This window comes from Ruditapes philippinarum, unplaced genomic scaffold, assembly GCF_026571515.1.
Source record: "Ruditapes philippinarum isolate M1 unplaced genomic scaffold, ASM2657151v2 ctg1892_1_1_1_1, whole genome shotgun sequence".
Classification (NCBI taxonomy): Eukaryota; Metazoa; Mollusca; class Bivalvia; order Venerida; family Veneridae; genus Ruditapes; species Ruditapes philippinarum.
In genome coordinates, this window is record NW_026867047.1 from 236,884 (window position 1) to 254,688 (window position 17,805).

At 32.9% G+C, this 17,805-nt stretch overlaps 2 protein-coding genes across 2 annotated transcripts in view; one reads left to right on the forward strand and one right to left on the reverse strand.

Annotated features, from left to right (window-relative positions):
* The first annotated feature begins 1,035 nt into the window (after window positions 1-1,035).
* LOC132734638 (periostin-like) lies at window positions 1,036-8,619 on the forward strand. The gene is made up of 6 exons (XM_060721429.1): window positions 1,036-1,402; window positions 1,822-2,045; window positions 3,465-3,654; window positions 3,947-4,048; window positions 5,038-5,145; window positions 8,443-8,619. Exons 1-6 carry the CDS (start codon window positions 1,210-1,212, stop codon window positions 8,538-8,540), a joined length of 915 nt encoding a protein of 304 aa, XP_060577412.1. The 5' UTR covers window positions 1,036-1,209; the 3' UTR covers window positions 8,541-8,619.
* Window positions 8,620-11,246: 2,627 nt separating this feature from the next.
* Window positions 11,247-17,805, reverse strand: part of LOC132734626 (uncharacterized) — a 29,978-nt gene continuing 23,419 nt past the window's right edge. The window contains exons 12-14 of the mRNA XM_060721418.1: window positions 13,754-13,845; window positions 12,309-12,433; window positions 11,247-11,954 (exon numbers count right to left, since the gene is read on the reverse strand). Of these exons, the coding sequence (XP_060577401.1) occupies window positions 11,891-11,954; window positions 12,309-12,433; window positions 13,754-13,845 (281 nt within the window). The 3' untranslated portion in view covers window positions 11,247-11,890. The remainder of the gene's footprint in view (window positions 11,955-12,308; window positions 12,434-13,753; window positions 13,846-17,805) is intronic.

Below are 17,805 nucleotides of genomic sequence, written 5' to 3' on the forward strand. Positions count from 1 at the left end.
TCTTTGAACAAGTGACCCCAATATCAATAGAGGAAATCTACTGGTTATGACCAATCAAAAGGTGAAATATGCAGGGTTTGTGATAACTAGCTTTCAGGATAATGAGCGGAAACCTTACTACAATTCAAGGCCCTTTTGACTTTGACCTTTGACTTAGTGTGTCCAAAAAACAATAGGGGTCACATATTAGTTATGACCAATCAGAATGTGAAATATGAAGACTTTTTGATATGTAGCTTTCAAGATAATGAGCGGAAACCATACTTTTAAGCCCCTGTGACATTAACCTTTGAACTAGTGACCACAGCATCCATAAGGTTAATCTAATAGTAATGACCTATCAATATGTGAAATATGAAGACTTTGTGATAAATAGTAAACAAGGAAATGAGCAAAAAACATTCTGACATGTAAGGCCCCTGTGACCTTGACCTGGTGACCCAAAACTCAATCTAGGTCATTTACTAGTTATGACCAATCAGTATATGAAATTTAAATACAAGATAAATAGTAACCCAAAAAATGAGCGGAAACTATACAACCATTCGAGGTCCCTGTGACCTTGACCTTTGAACTAGTGATCCCAAAATCAATAGGGATCATCTTCTAGTTATTACCAATCAATATGTGAAATATAAAGACTTGTGATAAATAGTAAGCAAGATAATGAGCGGTAACCATTCAAACATTTCAGACCCTTGCGACCTTGACCTTTGACCTAGTGACCCCAAAATAAATATGGGTCTTCTACTAGTTATGACCAATTACTATGTGAAATATGAATACTTTGCCTACAACTGCCATCCTTTTATTATTTTACAAGCTTAAAATTAAGTGGGTAACTAGCTATTACGTGACTAGTTAACCTCTTAATTAACTAGTTAGTTATATGGTTATCTGGTGGCATAAATATGCCACCATATAAAACTTTATCTCTCTGTACTTTCTAAATGGAGTCATTTGTGACAAATTCTTATCACGTGTTTCAGATTTAAAGTTATCTTAATTTAACGAAGCGCTCACGTTCCGAAGTATGAGTGAAATTCGTTGCATAACGAAAATACCAGTCGTTACGATTCTATATACTGAGTACATGTTTGTAAACACTTTTCTGTCATATGTAGACAATCGGGTGGTAGATCAACAGTTCGACTATCAAAGGGCATCTATCGAGTGTTTATAGACAGTTAAAAAAGGAATTAGAACAGAATGAAATTTTCTTCTATTATTTTTGCACTTTGTTTGCCATACTGTTTTGCTGAAAGCAAAACTTCTAGATTCGTACTTAATAATCACAATGCTGACGGAAAAAATATTGTAAAACTTGCAGAAGAGTTAGGAGCTACAACTTTAGTTTCGTATATAAAGGCAGCTGGTCTAGAGAGCACTTTGACTAGGACAGGTGAGTTTTCTGTACTATTTTTATTTCAAAGGTGGAGAAAACAGCATGGAATTATGAAACAAAAACTCGAATTTATAGATAATTTAAGAGCGATCAATGCATTTACTTTGGTTAAGGAAGATATTTGTAATGCACTATGTGACAAAACACTGTGGTCATAATAAGGGAATCGTCATTCAAAAAAATGTATTTCAACGAACCTCAAAATACAAGAAAAAGAAACTAATATCAGACGAAATAATAATTTGATTATGATTATGTTAATTCATTATAGATAATAGAGGATTTAGGGCAAAATCTTATCTTTCCACAAGTTTGATACATACACTGTACATGACACAATTGACCAAAGAAGCAATGGTCACTAAAACCGTCATTGTATGAATTCCAAGTCTAAATTTGTATATTTTGTTAATAAGGACCATTCACTGTGTTTGGACCAACAAATGCAGCATTTGAAGCTCTTCCTGCTGACGCCAAACAAAAGCTAACGACTGACACAGAGCTTCTTAAGAAAGTTTTGATGTTTCATGTTACAAGTGGAAAAGCATATTCTAGCCAACTTTCTAACAACCTGATAGTTCAATCACTTGAACCATCGCTTAGTATCAGAGTCAACATTTATGGCAATGACTCTAAGAAAGTACGTAGCCATTATTTTTTTATTTAACAAATAAAACATGGTCTTGAGGGAAATATGCAAGTTTACGGACTGATTGGTCAGACTAAGGAAGGTATATTGCCCGAAGCGCAGTTGAGGGACATATACCTTCCGAGGTCTGACCAACCAGTCCGTAAACTTGCATTTTGCCCGAAAGGCCATGTTTTATTTGTTATATTATACCGAATCTAAATCCTTTCATCCCTTTTGTTGCTGTCATTTTTACTATAAAAATTTGCTTTCAAATAATAATTTATTTGTTCAGTGTGTGAAATAACTCAATCCCTAGTCGGTTTTTTATTATCATTTTCAAGCGATACAGCAAAAAACATCATGCTCTTCTTGTGTTATTCAATTTTTGATAATCAAATTAAACAGGCAAAAAAAACCCGAACTTTAAGATTTTCGCAAACTGTATAAATAAAATTTATAATCAATTTAAAGACAAATCATGACTTTTGATCAACATGTAATAAATTTATGTGAAACAAATTCAGTAAAAATAATTATTATCAACAAAATAAAATATTACAGCGCCTTTGCATGCGCCCTTCTATATTTAATATGACGTCATCCAGTCCATATAAGAATTATGGACCGACCCCGGTCTGTATGCGGTTTATGGACCGGATGACGTCATATTAAATATAGAAGGGCGTATGTAAATGAGGTATAATATATACCTTTAGATTTTATTATGTTTATTTCTATAGAGATAGCACAAAACTGTTCATCCTTTAAACACTTCATGAGTATTTCTTTCTTTTGGGTGCAAGATACTTATATTACAATTAAAAGTCTTACTGAGACCTCTTTTCGAAGGACTTAAGGTCAAAACCAGCAAAAAAATCGGGGGAAAGTCGATTTTTGTTCCTAATAGTTTCGTCTTTAGTTTATGGAAAGGTTATATATGTATATAAGAAATAGGTACATATTTATTGAAGAAATAGTTAACAGCTTTTGGCTTCGGTCCATTAAATGTTTGCAGGCTAACTGATTAGTCACTTCAATGTTATGAGGTCCAAAATACTTTGTGCTGTTTCAAATATTATACCGCACTTTCCTGGAAAATAATGATTAAAGTTTGAAATTAAATTTTTTCATTAACAAACCGTTTTGTAAAGTGTACTGAAAATTGTTGTTTTTATTACATGTTTTTTACCAGTTTTGAAATTCTCACGGTTACAGGCCGTTCAATTTAGCGGTCTGACGAAAACATAATTGTACCCTCTCAGGCAGTCACTTTCCCTTTTTGTCGGACTTGACGTCATCCTGAGAATTATACTATTTCAAATCACGCTAGAGTAACATATAAGGTATACTCCTTTTTTAAAACCGGATTATGTTCAAATTACATGTACAAAGAAGTTTTAAATGCAGATTTTTTTATAACAAATCTAGGTTGTGACGGCAGATGGCGCTGAAGTAGTAATGGCGGACCAGAATGCGACAAATGGCGTCATTCACGTAATTGACAAAGTGATGTATCCCTTACCTAGTGAGGATATCCTAAATAGTTTAGTTCCATACAAAGAACTAAGCACACTTCTGTTTGCTGTTGTGCAAGGGCAACTAACTGGTCGTGCACCTGGTATGAAATATCTTTTGTACTTTTTGTAAAATAACTGTGTGAGTTTAAAACAATCCATATATATACCAGCATGTAATTATTTAAGAACATAGTATATTGATGTATGTATACGCTATGGTGTCTACTTGCAATATGACCTCCGTCACTGCTTTCTTTAGATCTTATATTGCATTACAACTTATATTTTATTACTTCACTTTTATTTGCTATCAGCACATGAAAAGCTTTTTCATTATTCTTTTTTGTAAAAGTATAAAACAATTACTTTACTTGAGTGTTATTTCATATCCAGGAATCGGATCATTTACCCTTTTTGCACCAACCAATGCGGCTTTTGACAAACTCCCACCAGGTGCATTTAGTGACCTTTTAAGCAACCAAACAGCACTTGTAGGTGAGCAAACATAATTTGATGCTACGAAATATTTAATTAATATAGGAATGCATTTTCATGAATCTAGTTTGAGTGTAAAATTATATTTGATCTGACTGTCTAAGAAGTATTAGTCGTGCTTCAAAATGTTTCCTTATTTGAGACAAACCTACTCTATACAAGGAACATTTTATTATGCTTTTTAGATTTTTGCAATCATTTTTCTATGCCCGACAATTCTACCATTATTGTTTTTGTGTGTCAACCAACTTGTTTTCTTGTGTACATTATTATGTCCATCAATTCCGCTTTAGGTTTTACCTGCGCCTATTATTTCTACGATTCTACCAACAGTTTTTTCTATACCCATCAATTCTACCAAACGTTTTCTTCTGCGTCTATGAATTCTACTAATTGTTTTTTCTATGTCCATCAATTCTATAGGAAGCTTTTTTTTCTTCTTTTCTGCGTCTATCAATTCTTCCAACAATTTTACTATTTAACATCTTAATAATCTATTTCGATAAGTTCTATCAATATTTTTTTCTATGCTATCAATTCTATGCATCCGTTGATTCTACCACAGTTTTTTTTTTTCTGCGTCGCTGAAATCTACATTTTTATGTCCATTAATTCTACAATAAGTGTTTTCTGCGACTGTCATTTATACCACCGCTTTTTTCTTCTAATCCGTAAGTTCTACCACAATTATTTCTATGTCGATCAAATCTACTTTCTCTCCGTCAATTCTACCATTTTCCTGCACTTTTTTAAGTCCCTCAATTTTACCATAAGTTTTCCTGTGCCACTCAATTCATTTATGTCATCACTTCTTATGTTCATCGATGCTATATGTCAACTTTTTCTTATATAGAATACAATATTTCAAATAACATTAATTCAGCTTATTCGATCTTTTTAATATATTTCAATGTTTCAACTTATTTTACATCAGACGGCCATGTTTCAAAAATCAGTTGTCATCATGATTACAATAATCTGTTTTAAAGATGTCTTGAAATATCACGTGGTTGACGCATGTATCTACAGTGCCGGCTTTACGTCTAGAACAGCACAAACACTTGAAGGAAGATCTGTGGCAATTAAAGTGTCGTCTGGTATGATTTTACGTTTTACCTTATTTCCGTCTATTTTCAGTTGAAAGAACTGAATATAAGAAGAGTTTTCATTGGTCATTTTACAAAATCAGTTAAAAATGAAATTTGGGAATTTCATTGGCCATTCTTAAATAAAATGTAAAGGATAGCTCTTGTCATTCTAATACAGGTCTAAACTGCAGTGTGTAAAGGACAGTTCTTGCCATTATGAAATAAAATGTAAAGGATAGTTTTAAAATAAAATTTACAGGATAGTTCTTCAACTTTCTAGTTAAATAATCAGGTATTAACGCAAAAATTACATTTTGCCTTCTAACCTGACTTGTACATCTTGGATTCTTACTATTACATTTTGCATTATGACATGCACACAATGCATTCTGGCTTGCACATCTTGCATTATGACTTGCACATTTTGCTTTAAATTGCATGAATAGTTCGTTTTTGACTATCTTCAAATTTGTCTACGTTAAAGTTATATGTTTGAAGTTCAGTTTAATTATAATGATCGTAAATTGTCTACATTTAATGTATACAAAAATAGGAAACCTATGTTAATCGATTATACATGTATAGATAATACATTGAAGCACGCACTGTGTGCAATACAACAAGGCAGGCTCTTATAATTCTAAAATCATTGATTTGAAAATGTGCAACTTGTCAATGTCAGCTGGAAATATAATTTGACCCACAGAGTTTCAGTAATAAATGCAAAGTTTAGTATATTTGTTTACTTTATTTCCTCCATAGTAGAAATGGAAATTTTAAAACAAAGGGACGTAACTTGGTAAACTGAATACGGACTATACCGAGAATATAAGTGTAGCGTCACCTGTTAGCATAATATGGGTGTCGAGTCGTATTAAGCTTGCTTCATTCGGCTTTCGGTTATGCGTAATTCTACATTATGACATTCGTCATTCAAGCTGAGTAAATATACCCAAATACAAACAGTTGCAGGTTAAGTTATTGAATCGACAAATGAATAATAATTGATCGTTAAACAACGATATCAACATACAATTAAGCAAGACGCACACAGCATAAAGGATAATGTGCATGTAAAAAGCAACATGTAAAAGTCGGAATGCAAGATGTACAAGTCAGAATGCAAGATGTACAAGTTAGAATGCACGATGTAACGTAAGAAAGCAAGATGTAATTTTTGCGTTAATACCCTTCCATACAATATCGTAATTAATCGGTCATTTCCGGAACGTTTTTATTTCTTTCACAATTTTCACAATCTTCGGTATTCAATAATATTTAACCGTTTATAACCGGAATTAGAACAGTATGAGTGATTGTAAATAATCTAATGTCCAAGATTTTGAAATAACCGATTTGCTACAATATTGGCCGATGTTAGCATTATTTGGCGGGAAAGCATTATAGTAAGACTCCCTTAAGGTGACAACAGACACTTTCCGTGGTACTCACATTAATGTCATTTAAACCAACTTATTTTAGTAATAATTGTTATTTATTTAATATTTGTGCATTAAATGTCGCTGATCATCATAAAAAATAACATATTTGAAAAAAATGCCTTTGTAAATGATTGATTTTTAATAAAAATCCTAAAATTTTAAAACGTCATATCAAAGTCATTTTTTATTTTTTTATAATTCCCTTTCATGTGCTTTAAACCGCATGTTAATTGCTTGATTATTAAAAAAGTTATGCCGATTCAAAGTTAGTCCGACCCGCATCAAACGAAGTGTCATAAATCGGCTGTTCTCTCTGGGACCCCTACGTTTCACGCTAAATAATTGCATAATACACAAATATCGCACCAGAGAGGGTCACAGGTTGCGGTAACATACTCTAACAACATTTTATGACCCAGTGACATCTGACCAATTAAAAAGTTGCTGATTGATATCAGTTTATAACAGAAATTTCTACAAATCTTAACGTGATTTACTAGTATCGGTCGCACATGTCACGTGACTTTCGGTAAAATTTGAGGCACTCGGTGGGGGGAAATGGAACGTATTTGCGCACCGCTAGCGGGGTATTTAATTGTTTCACTTTTGAAGTTTCATCAGCATTATTATTATATTATACCAGTGTCACTCTGTCTGTGTATTCGTGTATGAAATTCCGTCAAAATATAAATTAAAATAACAAAAAACTGAGCTTCGGACGGTATATTTAAAGGCCACGGTATATGTACAAATAAGAACGGGATATTATATATTTTTTCCTCCAAATTGATATAAATGCTTCACATATTTTAATAGAAATACAAGGTATCACTCAATCATTATGATCTGATCTTCTTGACTTCTATTATCATGAAAATCATCTATGCACGGTATAGATATCCAGTTTCTACTGGGATATACAATAAATTCCATACTTTGTCCCAGGTTTATTAGAACTGTGTTCGATTTACTGGCGAACAATTTATTCAAAGCATTCACTGATAATATATATTAATATCTTTTTTTATTGATTCATAGAGAAATAATCATCCTTAAACAATCTAAAATGGTTTAGAAATTTGTCAAGGACACCGTACCACAAGTCATATAGGCGTTCACATAAAAAATGTTGTCTGTTTTTGTTGTTGTTTTACTTGACATTGTTAGAAAACGAGGTTGAATGTAAAGCAAGCCGTTGAATCCGTACAAAAGTCCATAAACTCAATGTAATATCTATCAGTTTAACGGGACAGACAAATTATTTTCACACATTATGGATATTTTAGCAACTATATTTTTAATCAACCCCGTGGTCGTGCGATTTGACACTATGCTTAATTATTTATGTTTCATACATTATGTTACGTACATTGGCCGACAATTTCTTATTTTATAAAAAATGCCAAATAAAAGGTAGACGATATTCATAAAAGATGTACGGTATTTGTACGATACATGAATTACGAGCAGTATGGACCGGTAATTCACTGATATATGGAACTACCGATTTCCCTCATTGATGCCTCAACAGGGGGCGGAGCGTTATCGATAATTGACAGGTTACGCGAATAGCAGGTAAAAATGGTACAGGTACCGTTTTAAAACGTTTGAAAACACATTTTTCGGACTAACTGCTTCCAAAATTAAATCACGAATGTGTTCAGAAAAGGTTGATAAATCTACTAAGCAAAAAATCTCATTTTAGGTATTTTCAGTGATAATTGACTACGTTGTCACCTTAAGTCGCAAAGATTTATTAAGAGAAAAAAAAGATCAATGTGTGTATTTATTTCTTTCTTTCAATTCTTTTTTAATTTCAAACGAATGGTACATAATTATATGACAAGTCATTTTTCTCCTGCAGGCGATGTTATGGTAAACAATGCAAAAGTTGTGATGACAGATATTCCTATGGCAAATGGTGTTATTCATGAGATAGACCATGTTTTGTTACCACCATAGTAAAAACAGAAGAGAATTTTAGTATATGTATATATGTAAATATATTTGGCTTTGACATTTATACAATAAATATATTACAAAAGGGCTGCATTGTTGTATCGCTTTGTAAAAGATTCACTGTATAAAGCAAACAAGGGGAAATCGTGAATTATAAATACATTTAATAAAAATTGTAAACTTGAATCTTATCTGTTAAGAAACAAAAGCCAAATCTCAGACCACTAGCACCCGTTTTAGTTAAATACAATGAAACAAAATAGGGAAAAGTCGAAATTGTTTGCTATGGTATTGAACTTATGGAAACTTACAATAACTAAAATGTATGGAATCAATTTCAGATTAAATGCAATTTATTATTGCTCATACTCTAACAGTGTATATACTGAATTTCTTGTCATCCTTAATGTAAAAGAAGGTTTGTTAGAGTTGATAAATTACTGATAACATGACTGTATCTTCGTGGTTCAACGTGGTGCACCATCTAACCTTAAATTAAAAAGTGTATGATGCAGTCCGAATCAAAGCATTGAAATCCCGATGATCTTTGGAAGTCTCTATGTCATTATCTTTGAAAATCCCAATGATCTTTGGAAATCCCAATGATCTTTGGAAATCCCATGTCATGATCTTTGGAAATCCCCATGTCACGATCTTTTGAACTTCCATGATCTTTGAAAATCGCCATGATCTTTAATTGCCAGGATCGTTGGAAATCCAAATGGTCTTTGGAAAGCCCCATGCCACAATCTTTGGAACTCCAATTATCTTTGGAAATCCTCAATTTTTATGGAAATCCCATGATCTTTGGAAATTTCCATGCCACGATCTTTGGAAAGTCCCGTGCTATTATCTCTGGAACTCCTATGGTCTTTGAAAATCTCCATGATCTTTGGAAATTTCCATAATTTACATCATTCATATGCATGAACGTGTGAACCATAGACAGTTTAATGGCAAATAACTCTTGATATTCTTACAATGTATGTCCAGTCAATGGGATATTTATATATTTTGATAATGAACAATAACGTATATTACTTTTTTCAGTACATATCACATCATATTCATCAAGTGAAAAGTTCATATTGTATAATATAAGCCAGTATGTATCAGAAAAACAAATGAAATTAACACAATGTCCTCATTGGATATTTTTATTTCAAATAAACAAGACAAACATTATTTGAGCCGTGCCATGACAAAACCAACATAGTGGGTTTGCGATCAGCATGGATCCAGACCAGCCTGCGCATCCGCGCAGTCTGATCAGGATCCATGCTGTTCGGTATCAGTTTCTCTACTTGTACAAAGGTTTGTAAGCGAACAGCATGGATCCTGATCAGACTGCGCGGAAGCGCAGGCTGATCTGGATCCATGCTGGTCGCAAACCCACTATGTTGGTTTTGTTATGCTGTCTGGAGTTATACTGGTCGCAAACGCACTATGTTGATTTTGTCATGGCGCAGCTCATTTTCCAATTTGTTTCTACAACTACGATTCACATGTACAGTACCTTATTCATCCAGTTTTTAAGAAAAGAAAACAATCCACCTCAACCTATAAACGAGGACCTTTAATTTCTTAAATGGATTTGAAGAAACAATTTTTGCACGAATCTTTAATTAACCTATATGTATTTTCAGACTATAAAGATACTTGATTTTTCATATAGTCTATCAAAATGTGTTAAAAAATCAGATTTTTTCTATATTTGTAGGTGCAGTGATCCCTTGCAAAACTTATCATAAAGACCGAAAATGTGAAACATTCCGAATAACGTAGTTAATAAGCGTTGATAAGACGCTCTACGAATGATAATAAAGCGTCTTGAAAAAAAACACCATTATGAGAAGAAGTACATTGTCAAGCACTTAATATCTTATAAACTTTTTTGAAGATAATGGTATATAAAGAATAATAAAATTTAAAACTGATGACTGATACAATGGCATTTTAAACGACAATTTAACATACATATAACACACTTAATATGATAAAGCACATAAGAAAAAAAGAAAACAAATACATCTAAACTGATCATAAAATATCCACTTTCAAAAATCTTCATAACTAACCATTATCAACAAACATTTTTTAAGTTCCTAGATTCTATGTTAAAAAAAAATATGAAGAACATTGTGAAAATGTACGGTGACAGTTTGTTTATTTAAAAATAGCCGGCTGACGATAACAAATAGTTAAATTATTTATATTACAAATATACGCATAAATTTGACAGCCTGAAACCTAATTTCGAGCCGGATCTTTAAAAGCGTTTTTCTTATTAAAAAAGTATATTCGGCGCTTCCATACATGGTTCGTCTTTACACAATGTGCTTATACTGACTAGATTCACATTTTTATTGAAAATATGTTGTTTGTTGTTGTTGTTGTTGTTGTTGTTGTTTTCAGTACTCTTGTCGATATTTTTATTCATTTTATGAGTCGTCTTTTTATAAAGAGCGTGAAAATGAAAATCGCCAAATCTATTACCTTAATAAATGTAAAATGAAATGAAATATGGATAAAACAAAACAAGACAAAAAATAAGTGTGTGTAAAAAAAATAAAATCTGTAAAGGTCCATTAAAGTTACTTCTCTGCGAATTATACAGAAAAATAAAAGAAAAATGCATAATTCATTCACAATGAAATATATCAAAATCTTACTAGCTAATTCTTAATTATATTCCACTTCGTGTTCCATAGAAGTGTGCGCTAGACAGAAACTTTGCAGTAGTCTGCTGATGACGTCATGCATGATGACATAAATAGAAAGTGGATATTTCATTTTGGACAGTATATACAATGTAAAAAAGTCATTTTTCTGTTATCGTAAGAAAGTTGCAAGTTAAAATGTATGTGCTCCAAAGTAAAGTACAGTGATCGGAAGAAGTACGTTCTTGTAATCGCACGACAGGATACACATTTCAAATTGTAAACTATCTGCTCGCAAGACAGGGTACAGTGATTTCGTTTATACACTGTCTTTGTGTTATGATAATTATGTTGAATAGATCTATAGCTTTAAATTTTCAGAATTTAATTTAATAGGTTTTAATGAATAACGTTTCAAGAATGTTAAATATAGATAAATTTAAGACACTAGTTATATTCCTACCTTTTCAATATCGCTTTTGAACAGTATTTTCTATGATCGGTGATAAAGATCGCACTTCAGACATTCAAAAAAACTTACTGTAATCACGATGAAGATCATACAAACTGTTACAGAAATATATATTAAAAAAGAAACTAATTCATAAATAAATGACAGGACTCATGATATAAATTAGCAGCGCATGCGCAAAATATTATTGTTCGTTCTGACATCATCAATATATGTTCCTATCATTGAATGCTCCCAGGCGTGACAATTTCTTGTTCATCCTGTCCACCGGTGCCGACTTCCAAACTGAAAAATTCAAAGAGACATAAAGATCATTGTAAAATAATCCACAACTAATTTCGAAATAGATTTTGTGTGCATCAATATAGAATAGATCTATTTCCTAAATAGTTTAGAGGTTAGGTGTTGTGTTATTTACGAAAAATTTGAGACGGTAATTTTTGTAGTTTACCCTCAGAATCACGGCAAAATATATTTTACTGTTTTATGAAAAGCACTCAATAAAGGGTATCAGTATTTCATTGCATACTGCATGCACTCGCAGGGTGGCCAGGCGCGTTTATTTACTGGTCCCTTCACTGACGTTCAAACCCAACCTGATTTTCCCCAGACCGATACTTTTATATAAGTCATACCTACACTTTTTCAGGTTCGGCAAGGTCTTGAACCGAATGGTCCGAGTCCAAAGGCGCGAATCCTTCCTTACTGATAAGCCAATACGTGCGTACGTTACCCTTAAAAGCCATCATCAAGTCATGGTCGTTCTGAAAATAAAAATTGAAAAAAAAAATAAAGTGTTATTGTTCCTGTATTTAAAGATGTAAATTAAAATATGTTCCTTGTGCATTTTTATCATACTTATAATACTACATAACTTGAACTCATCATAAATAAGCATTTACAGCCGAAACACCATAAATGGACTTATCCATCGTTCATAGTGGACAAAACCATTAATTATTTTAAGAAAACTTTCTTCAAAATAAGTACTGACTAACTGAATACCGAGCAGAGCAGACTATGATCAGATCATACAGAAGTACCGACTGTTTTTAATAAGCACTGGTCACATGTGTAGAATATGACCCGTGTCACAACAAAACCAACATAATGGGTTTGCGACAAGCATGGATCCAGACCAGCCTGCGCATCCGCGCAGTCTGATCAGGATCCATGCTGTTCGCTATCAGTTTCTCTACTTGTAATAGGGTTTGTAAGCGAACAGCATGGATCCTGATCAGACTGCGCGGATGCGCAGGCTGGTCTGGATCTATGCTGGTCGCAAACCCATGTTGGTTTACATAAAGTAAGTAAATAAGTATCTGTTTCGTTAGAATTTAATTTAATTTGAAATTTTGAAATGTTCTATTTTTTCTTGCTGACATACAAGACCCAGTTTCTTGTCTTTCGAAGCAATATTAAAAAAATTATTTGATGGTCTTAGCCGGTTGTTCTTAATGATTATGTAGCTAGTGTACTTGCAAGAGTTTCATATACATGTACATGGCCTGTTTTTTTATCATTGATCAAGAGATAAGATGCCTTAAAGGATCTCCATTGAGGTTCAAAAACATAAAACATAAAAGTTGAATTTGTTACATAAATCAGCTGTGGCTCTTAAAACAAATAGATATGCAAAAGATGATTAAGAAATATACTTAGTATTTTTCTGCTACTCTTTGTCGGATAAGTGTGAAAAGCGTTGCAACGCTTTTCAATTTTGAGTCATTTTACACAATTAGAATAATTGTTCTGGACAAACGGAGTGTGCGAGTGAACTGAAATTTTGCACACAATTGTTTGGCTTGGACCTTCTTCAAATAAAACATTAATCTACAAAAAACAGTTCGGAGATGGGAAAAAATCGGAGATGGGAAAAAAACGTCAGTGGAGTCCCTTTAACGTCGGAATTGAGAATCTACAAGGATTTGATACCAGCTATAATATACATGCAGAATGCTCATCCAAATAGTTTGATCAGATTTCTGGACAGTATTCAAAACTCAAAACTGGACACGTCTTTTTTATAAATTAGGTTAAGAGAGGGTATTGGTTAGAAATATTTCTTTTTATAAAGTGCAAACCTTTTCTTGAAAGTTTTCCCTCTGACGAAGTACAAAACCACCAAGTTCTGTTAGAATGTTAGCTGTAGTTTCGCTCAGATGTATTTTACAAGCTGAAAAATGTTAGTGAGAAAAATATTTATCACACACCCGTGCAGATTTAATGTCAGGTAAGGTATATATTATGACGTTACGTCATTTGCATAGTTGAATAGAATAATTATTATCACATACCCGTGCAGCTTTTGCAACTCCATAAAAGTGATAGCGTAACACTATGAGCGCGTTAATGAAAAAGTGATTCTTTTTTACTGTTAAAAGTGCTTATTTTGAATATGTGATAAATAGAATATGATATTCGTAAATGGTATTTACTTAATTTATTGAACTTGTTCAATAAAATAATATTTTGCTCGCTAGAGGCTCGCATACTATAATTTTAATACACGAGTTTGATAAGGTCAGTACTGAACAATGCCTTTTATAACATGCTCGCCAGAGCCTGCATAATATAAATTTTTTCAACTCATTCAATTAATTCAGTATTAAAACTAAAGTTATTCAACATCCTCTATTTATTGACAACTAATTTAAATACAAATCAAAGTGCTGAAGGCACTGCAGTTGGGACGTATGAAGGATCAAATAACTATTTTTTCTATTTCGGGGCAGATAATTCAATGAGTGAAGGGTGTTGCCGGTTGATAAATATAAAGTGCACAATTCAGTAAATGAACAGTAGATGATACAATTATTCTATGACACACATGTTAAATATAATATTTAGGTTACATGTACGTGTAGGTCCATCATAAACCGTTATTGGCCTTTTTTGACAAGAGCAACAAGTGAAATTAGAGCTACCAGAGGAAACTGCAAGCTTGACTATTTTAACACATGACATTATAAAGGGAGACAAAGCTATGAAAAAATAATCAATTGTGATATATATCAAATTTTCTGTATCAGTATCAAGTAAACACTCAAATGGTCAATATTTTTTGCATCACATTATATGAATGTGACCATGTCATTAGAACTTATAATGGCCTTTGTTTACTGCAATTCTCATGCTAATCTCTTTCACTGTATAACGTTTATTAAGTTTCAATCAAATTCCTTCAATATTTTAATCCTCTCTCTGAACAGTATCATGAAATATATACGGAGATAATTCAAAAACTAAGTAATGTAGAATTTTGGTTATTTGACAAAAGACTTCTGCTCACTATATAGTCTCTACAACTGTATTTAGTTTGAGTGTGATATCATTGAAAAGATTTACTCCAGACAACCATTATTTTAAAAGTTGTTGTACATGTATTTTAAGAGATGATAATTGTAAAATTAAGCTAGAAACTAGAACTCCGCGAATCGGATGTGTCGCCTTGTGAACAATGTAGTTTAGGAGAAATGGCCAGGACAAAAATGAAATATGAAAAATAACAAAGGGCAATAACTAAAAAAATAATAAGTGCAGAGCAGCAGTTTCTGAACACTGCACTTCTTATCAATAAGATCTATCATTCTATGATGGTTCAAGTCCATAGCTTTCATACTTGAGGAGAAATGACCAGGACAAAAATAAAGAAAGAAAATCAACAAAGGGCAATAACTCAAAAAATAAGAAATGCAGAGTACCAGTTCTTGTGCACTGCACTTCTTCTTAATGAGATCTATCATCCTATGAAGTTTCAAGTCCATAGCTTTTATACTTAAGGAGAAATGGCCCGGACAAAATTAAAGTATGAAAATAAACAAAGGGCAATAACTCAAAAAATAAGGAATGCAGAGTAACAGTTCTTATGCACTGCACTTCTTCTTAATGAGACCTATCATCCTATGAAGTTTCAAGTCCATGGCTTTTATTCATTAGAAGAAATGGCCTGGACAAAAATAAAGTATGAAAATTAACAAAGGGCAATAACTCAAAAATTAGGAAGTACAGAGTACTGGTTCTTGTGCACTGCACTTCTTCTTAATGAGATCTATCATCCTATGAAGTATCAAGTCCATAGCTTTTTTAGTTGAAGAGAAATGGCACGGACAAAATTAAAGTATGAAAATTTACAAAGGGCAATAACTCAAAAAATAAGAACTGCAGAGTACCGGTCCTTGTGCACTGCACTTCGGGTTATTAAAAGAAGCATGCATACCAAGTTTGAAGTCAATCAGACTTATAGTGACTGAGTTATGCTCCGGGACGCCGACAACGACACCGACAAAAGTAACCCCTATATGTCACCTTTTCAAGGCGACACAAAAATTAGGGTTATTTGAAAAAACACTTTCTTTCACTTGATTATTTTCGCTGTGTAAAAGTTTAATCAAATTTCATCAACTCTTTTTCCAGTATTTCTCTGGACAAGCATAATTAAGTACATGTATAATAAAGGTAGATAATTAAATAAGAGGGCCATGATGGCTCTGAGGTTGCTCACCTGTATATACCCCCCCCACCCTGCAGGGCCAGTTTTAACCCAAGGGCTTTTATTTGAACAAACTTGGAAGACATCCATAAGAAGATGATTCATGCTAAACATCAAAGCTCTAGCTTATTGGGTTTTTTTAAAGAAGATTTTTTAAGTTTTTACTAACACATACTGTTAAAAACAATGACAACCCTGGAGCAGGGCCAGTTTTGACCCCAGGGCTTTTATTTGAACAAACTTTGTAGACACTCACTAGAAGATGTTTCAACTTATAATATAAACTCTAGCTATTTGGGTTCTTTAAAAAAGATTTTTGAAGTTCTTACTATATGCATATAGGGAAAATCAATGATCCCCTTGGGCAGGGCCAATTTTGACCCCGGGGCTTTTATTTGAACAAACTTGGTAGACACTCATTAGAAGATGTTCATGCTAAATATCTTAGCTCTAGCTCTTTGGGTTCTTTAAAAGAAGATTTTTTAAGTTTTTACTATTTGCATTTAAAGAAAATTAATGACCCCCTGGGGCAGGACCAATTTTGACCCCAGGGCTTTTATTTTCACAATCTTTGTAAACACTCACTAGAAGATATTTCATGCTAAAATATCTTAGCTCTAGCTCTTTTAGTTCCTTAAAAGAAGATTTTTTTAAGTTTTTACTATATGAATTTAAAGAAAATTAATGACCCCCTGGGGCAGGACCAATTTTGACCCCGCGATTTTTATTTGAACAAACTTGGTAAACACTCATTAGATGATGTTTCATGCTTAATATCTTAGCTCTAGCTCTTTGGGTTCTTTAAAAGAAGATTTTATAAAGTTTTTACTATATGCACATAGGGAAAATCAATGACCCCTGGGGCGGGGCCAATTTTGACCCCAGGGCTTTTATTTAAACAAACTTGGTAGACACTCACTAAAGGATGTTTCAAGCCAAATATCTAAGCTCTAGCTCTTAGGGTTTTTTTAAAGATGATATTTAAAGTTTTTTTCTTTCGGTTCCCATGGCAACCAGAGTTCAGCATGGAATTAAATTCTTTGCACAATTTTTAAAGGTGACAGCCAAAGGAACATTCTTGTGAAGTTTGGATGAAATTAGCTTAGTGGTTTATGAGGAGATGTCATTTAAAGTAAAAGTTTACGGCCGGACGAAAAGGGATCACAAAAGCTCGACCTGTCACTTTGTGACAGGTGAGCTAAAAACTAAGGAATGGAGTTATGGTTCTTTGACACATTGGAAAATTCGAGTCGTTCAAGTTGATGTAGATTCAGTGATAGTTTGGAATAAGCATTTTTAACTTAAGGGATATAATTAAAACATGAAGCAAGGTAGAGTTATGTTTCTTGAACATTGCACTTCCTCTTAAAAGTCTCTATCACTTTGGGAAGTTTACATAAAATCCCTTCAATACATATCTAGTTATATTCATATTTCGGACAAGAGTGTGAAGGACAAATGTCTTCCTAAGTACAGACTATGTTTTTATCAACTAAAATCTCAAAATCACCATTAAAAACATATTTTCCTCCCATGAGCAACCTTTTTCCCCAAAAGTACAAGTCTGTATGGAATGAACACAGATATTTATCCATAATATTACTTGAGTCCATACCGACAGATGGTTAAGACCGCAACTTTATT

Bases quoted from the DNA above. Each gene is read 5' to 3' on its own strand.
- LOC132734638 (XM_060721429.1), top strand. From the start codon at position 1,210: ATGAAATTTTCTTCTATTATTTTTGCACTTTGTTTGCCATACTGTTTT. The intron at 2,046-3,464 runs GTACGTAGCCAT...TAACAAATCTAG, and splicing joins ATGGCAATGACTCTAAGAAA to GTTGTGACGGCAGATGGCGC. The intron at 4,049-5,037 runs GTGAGCAAACAT...TCTGTTTTAAAG, and splicing joins CAACCAAACAGCACTTGTAG to ATGTCTTGAAATATCACGTG.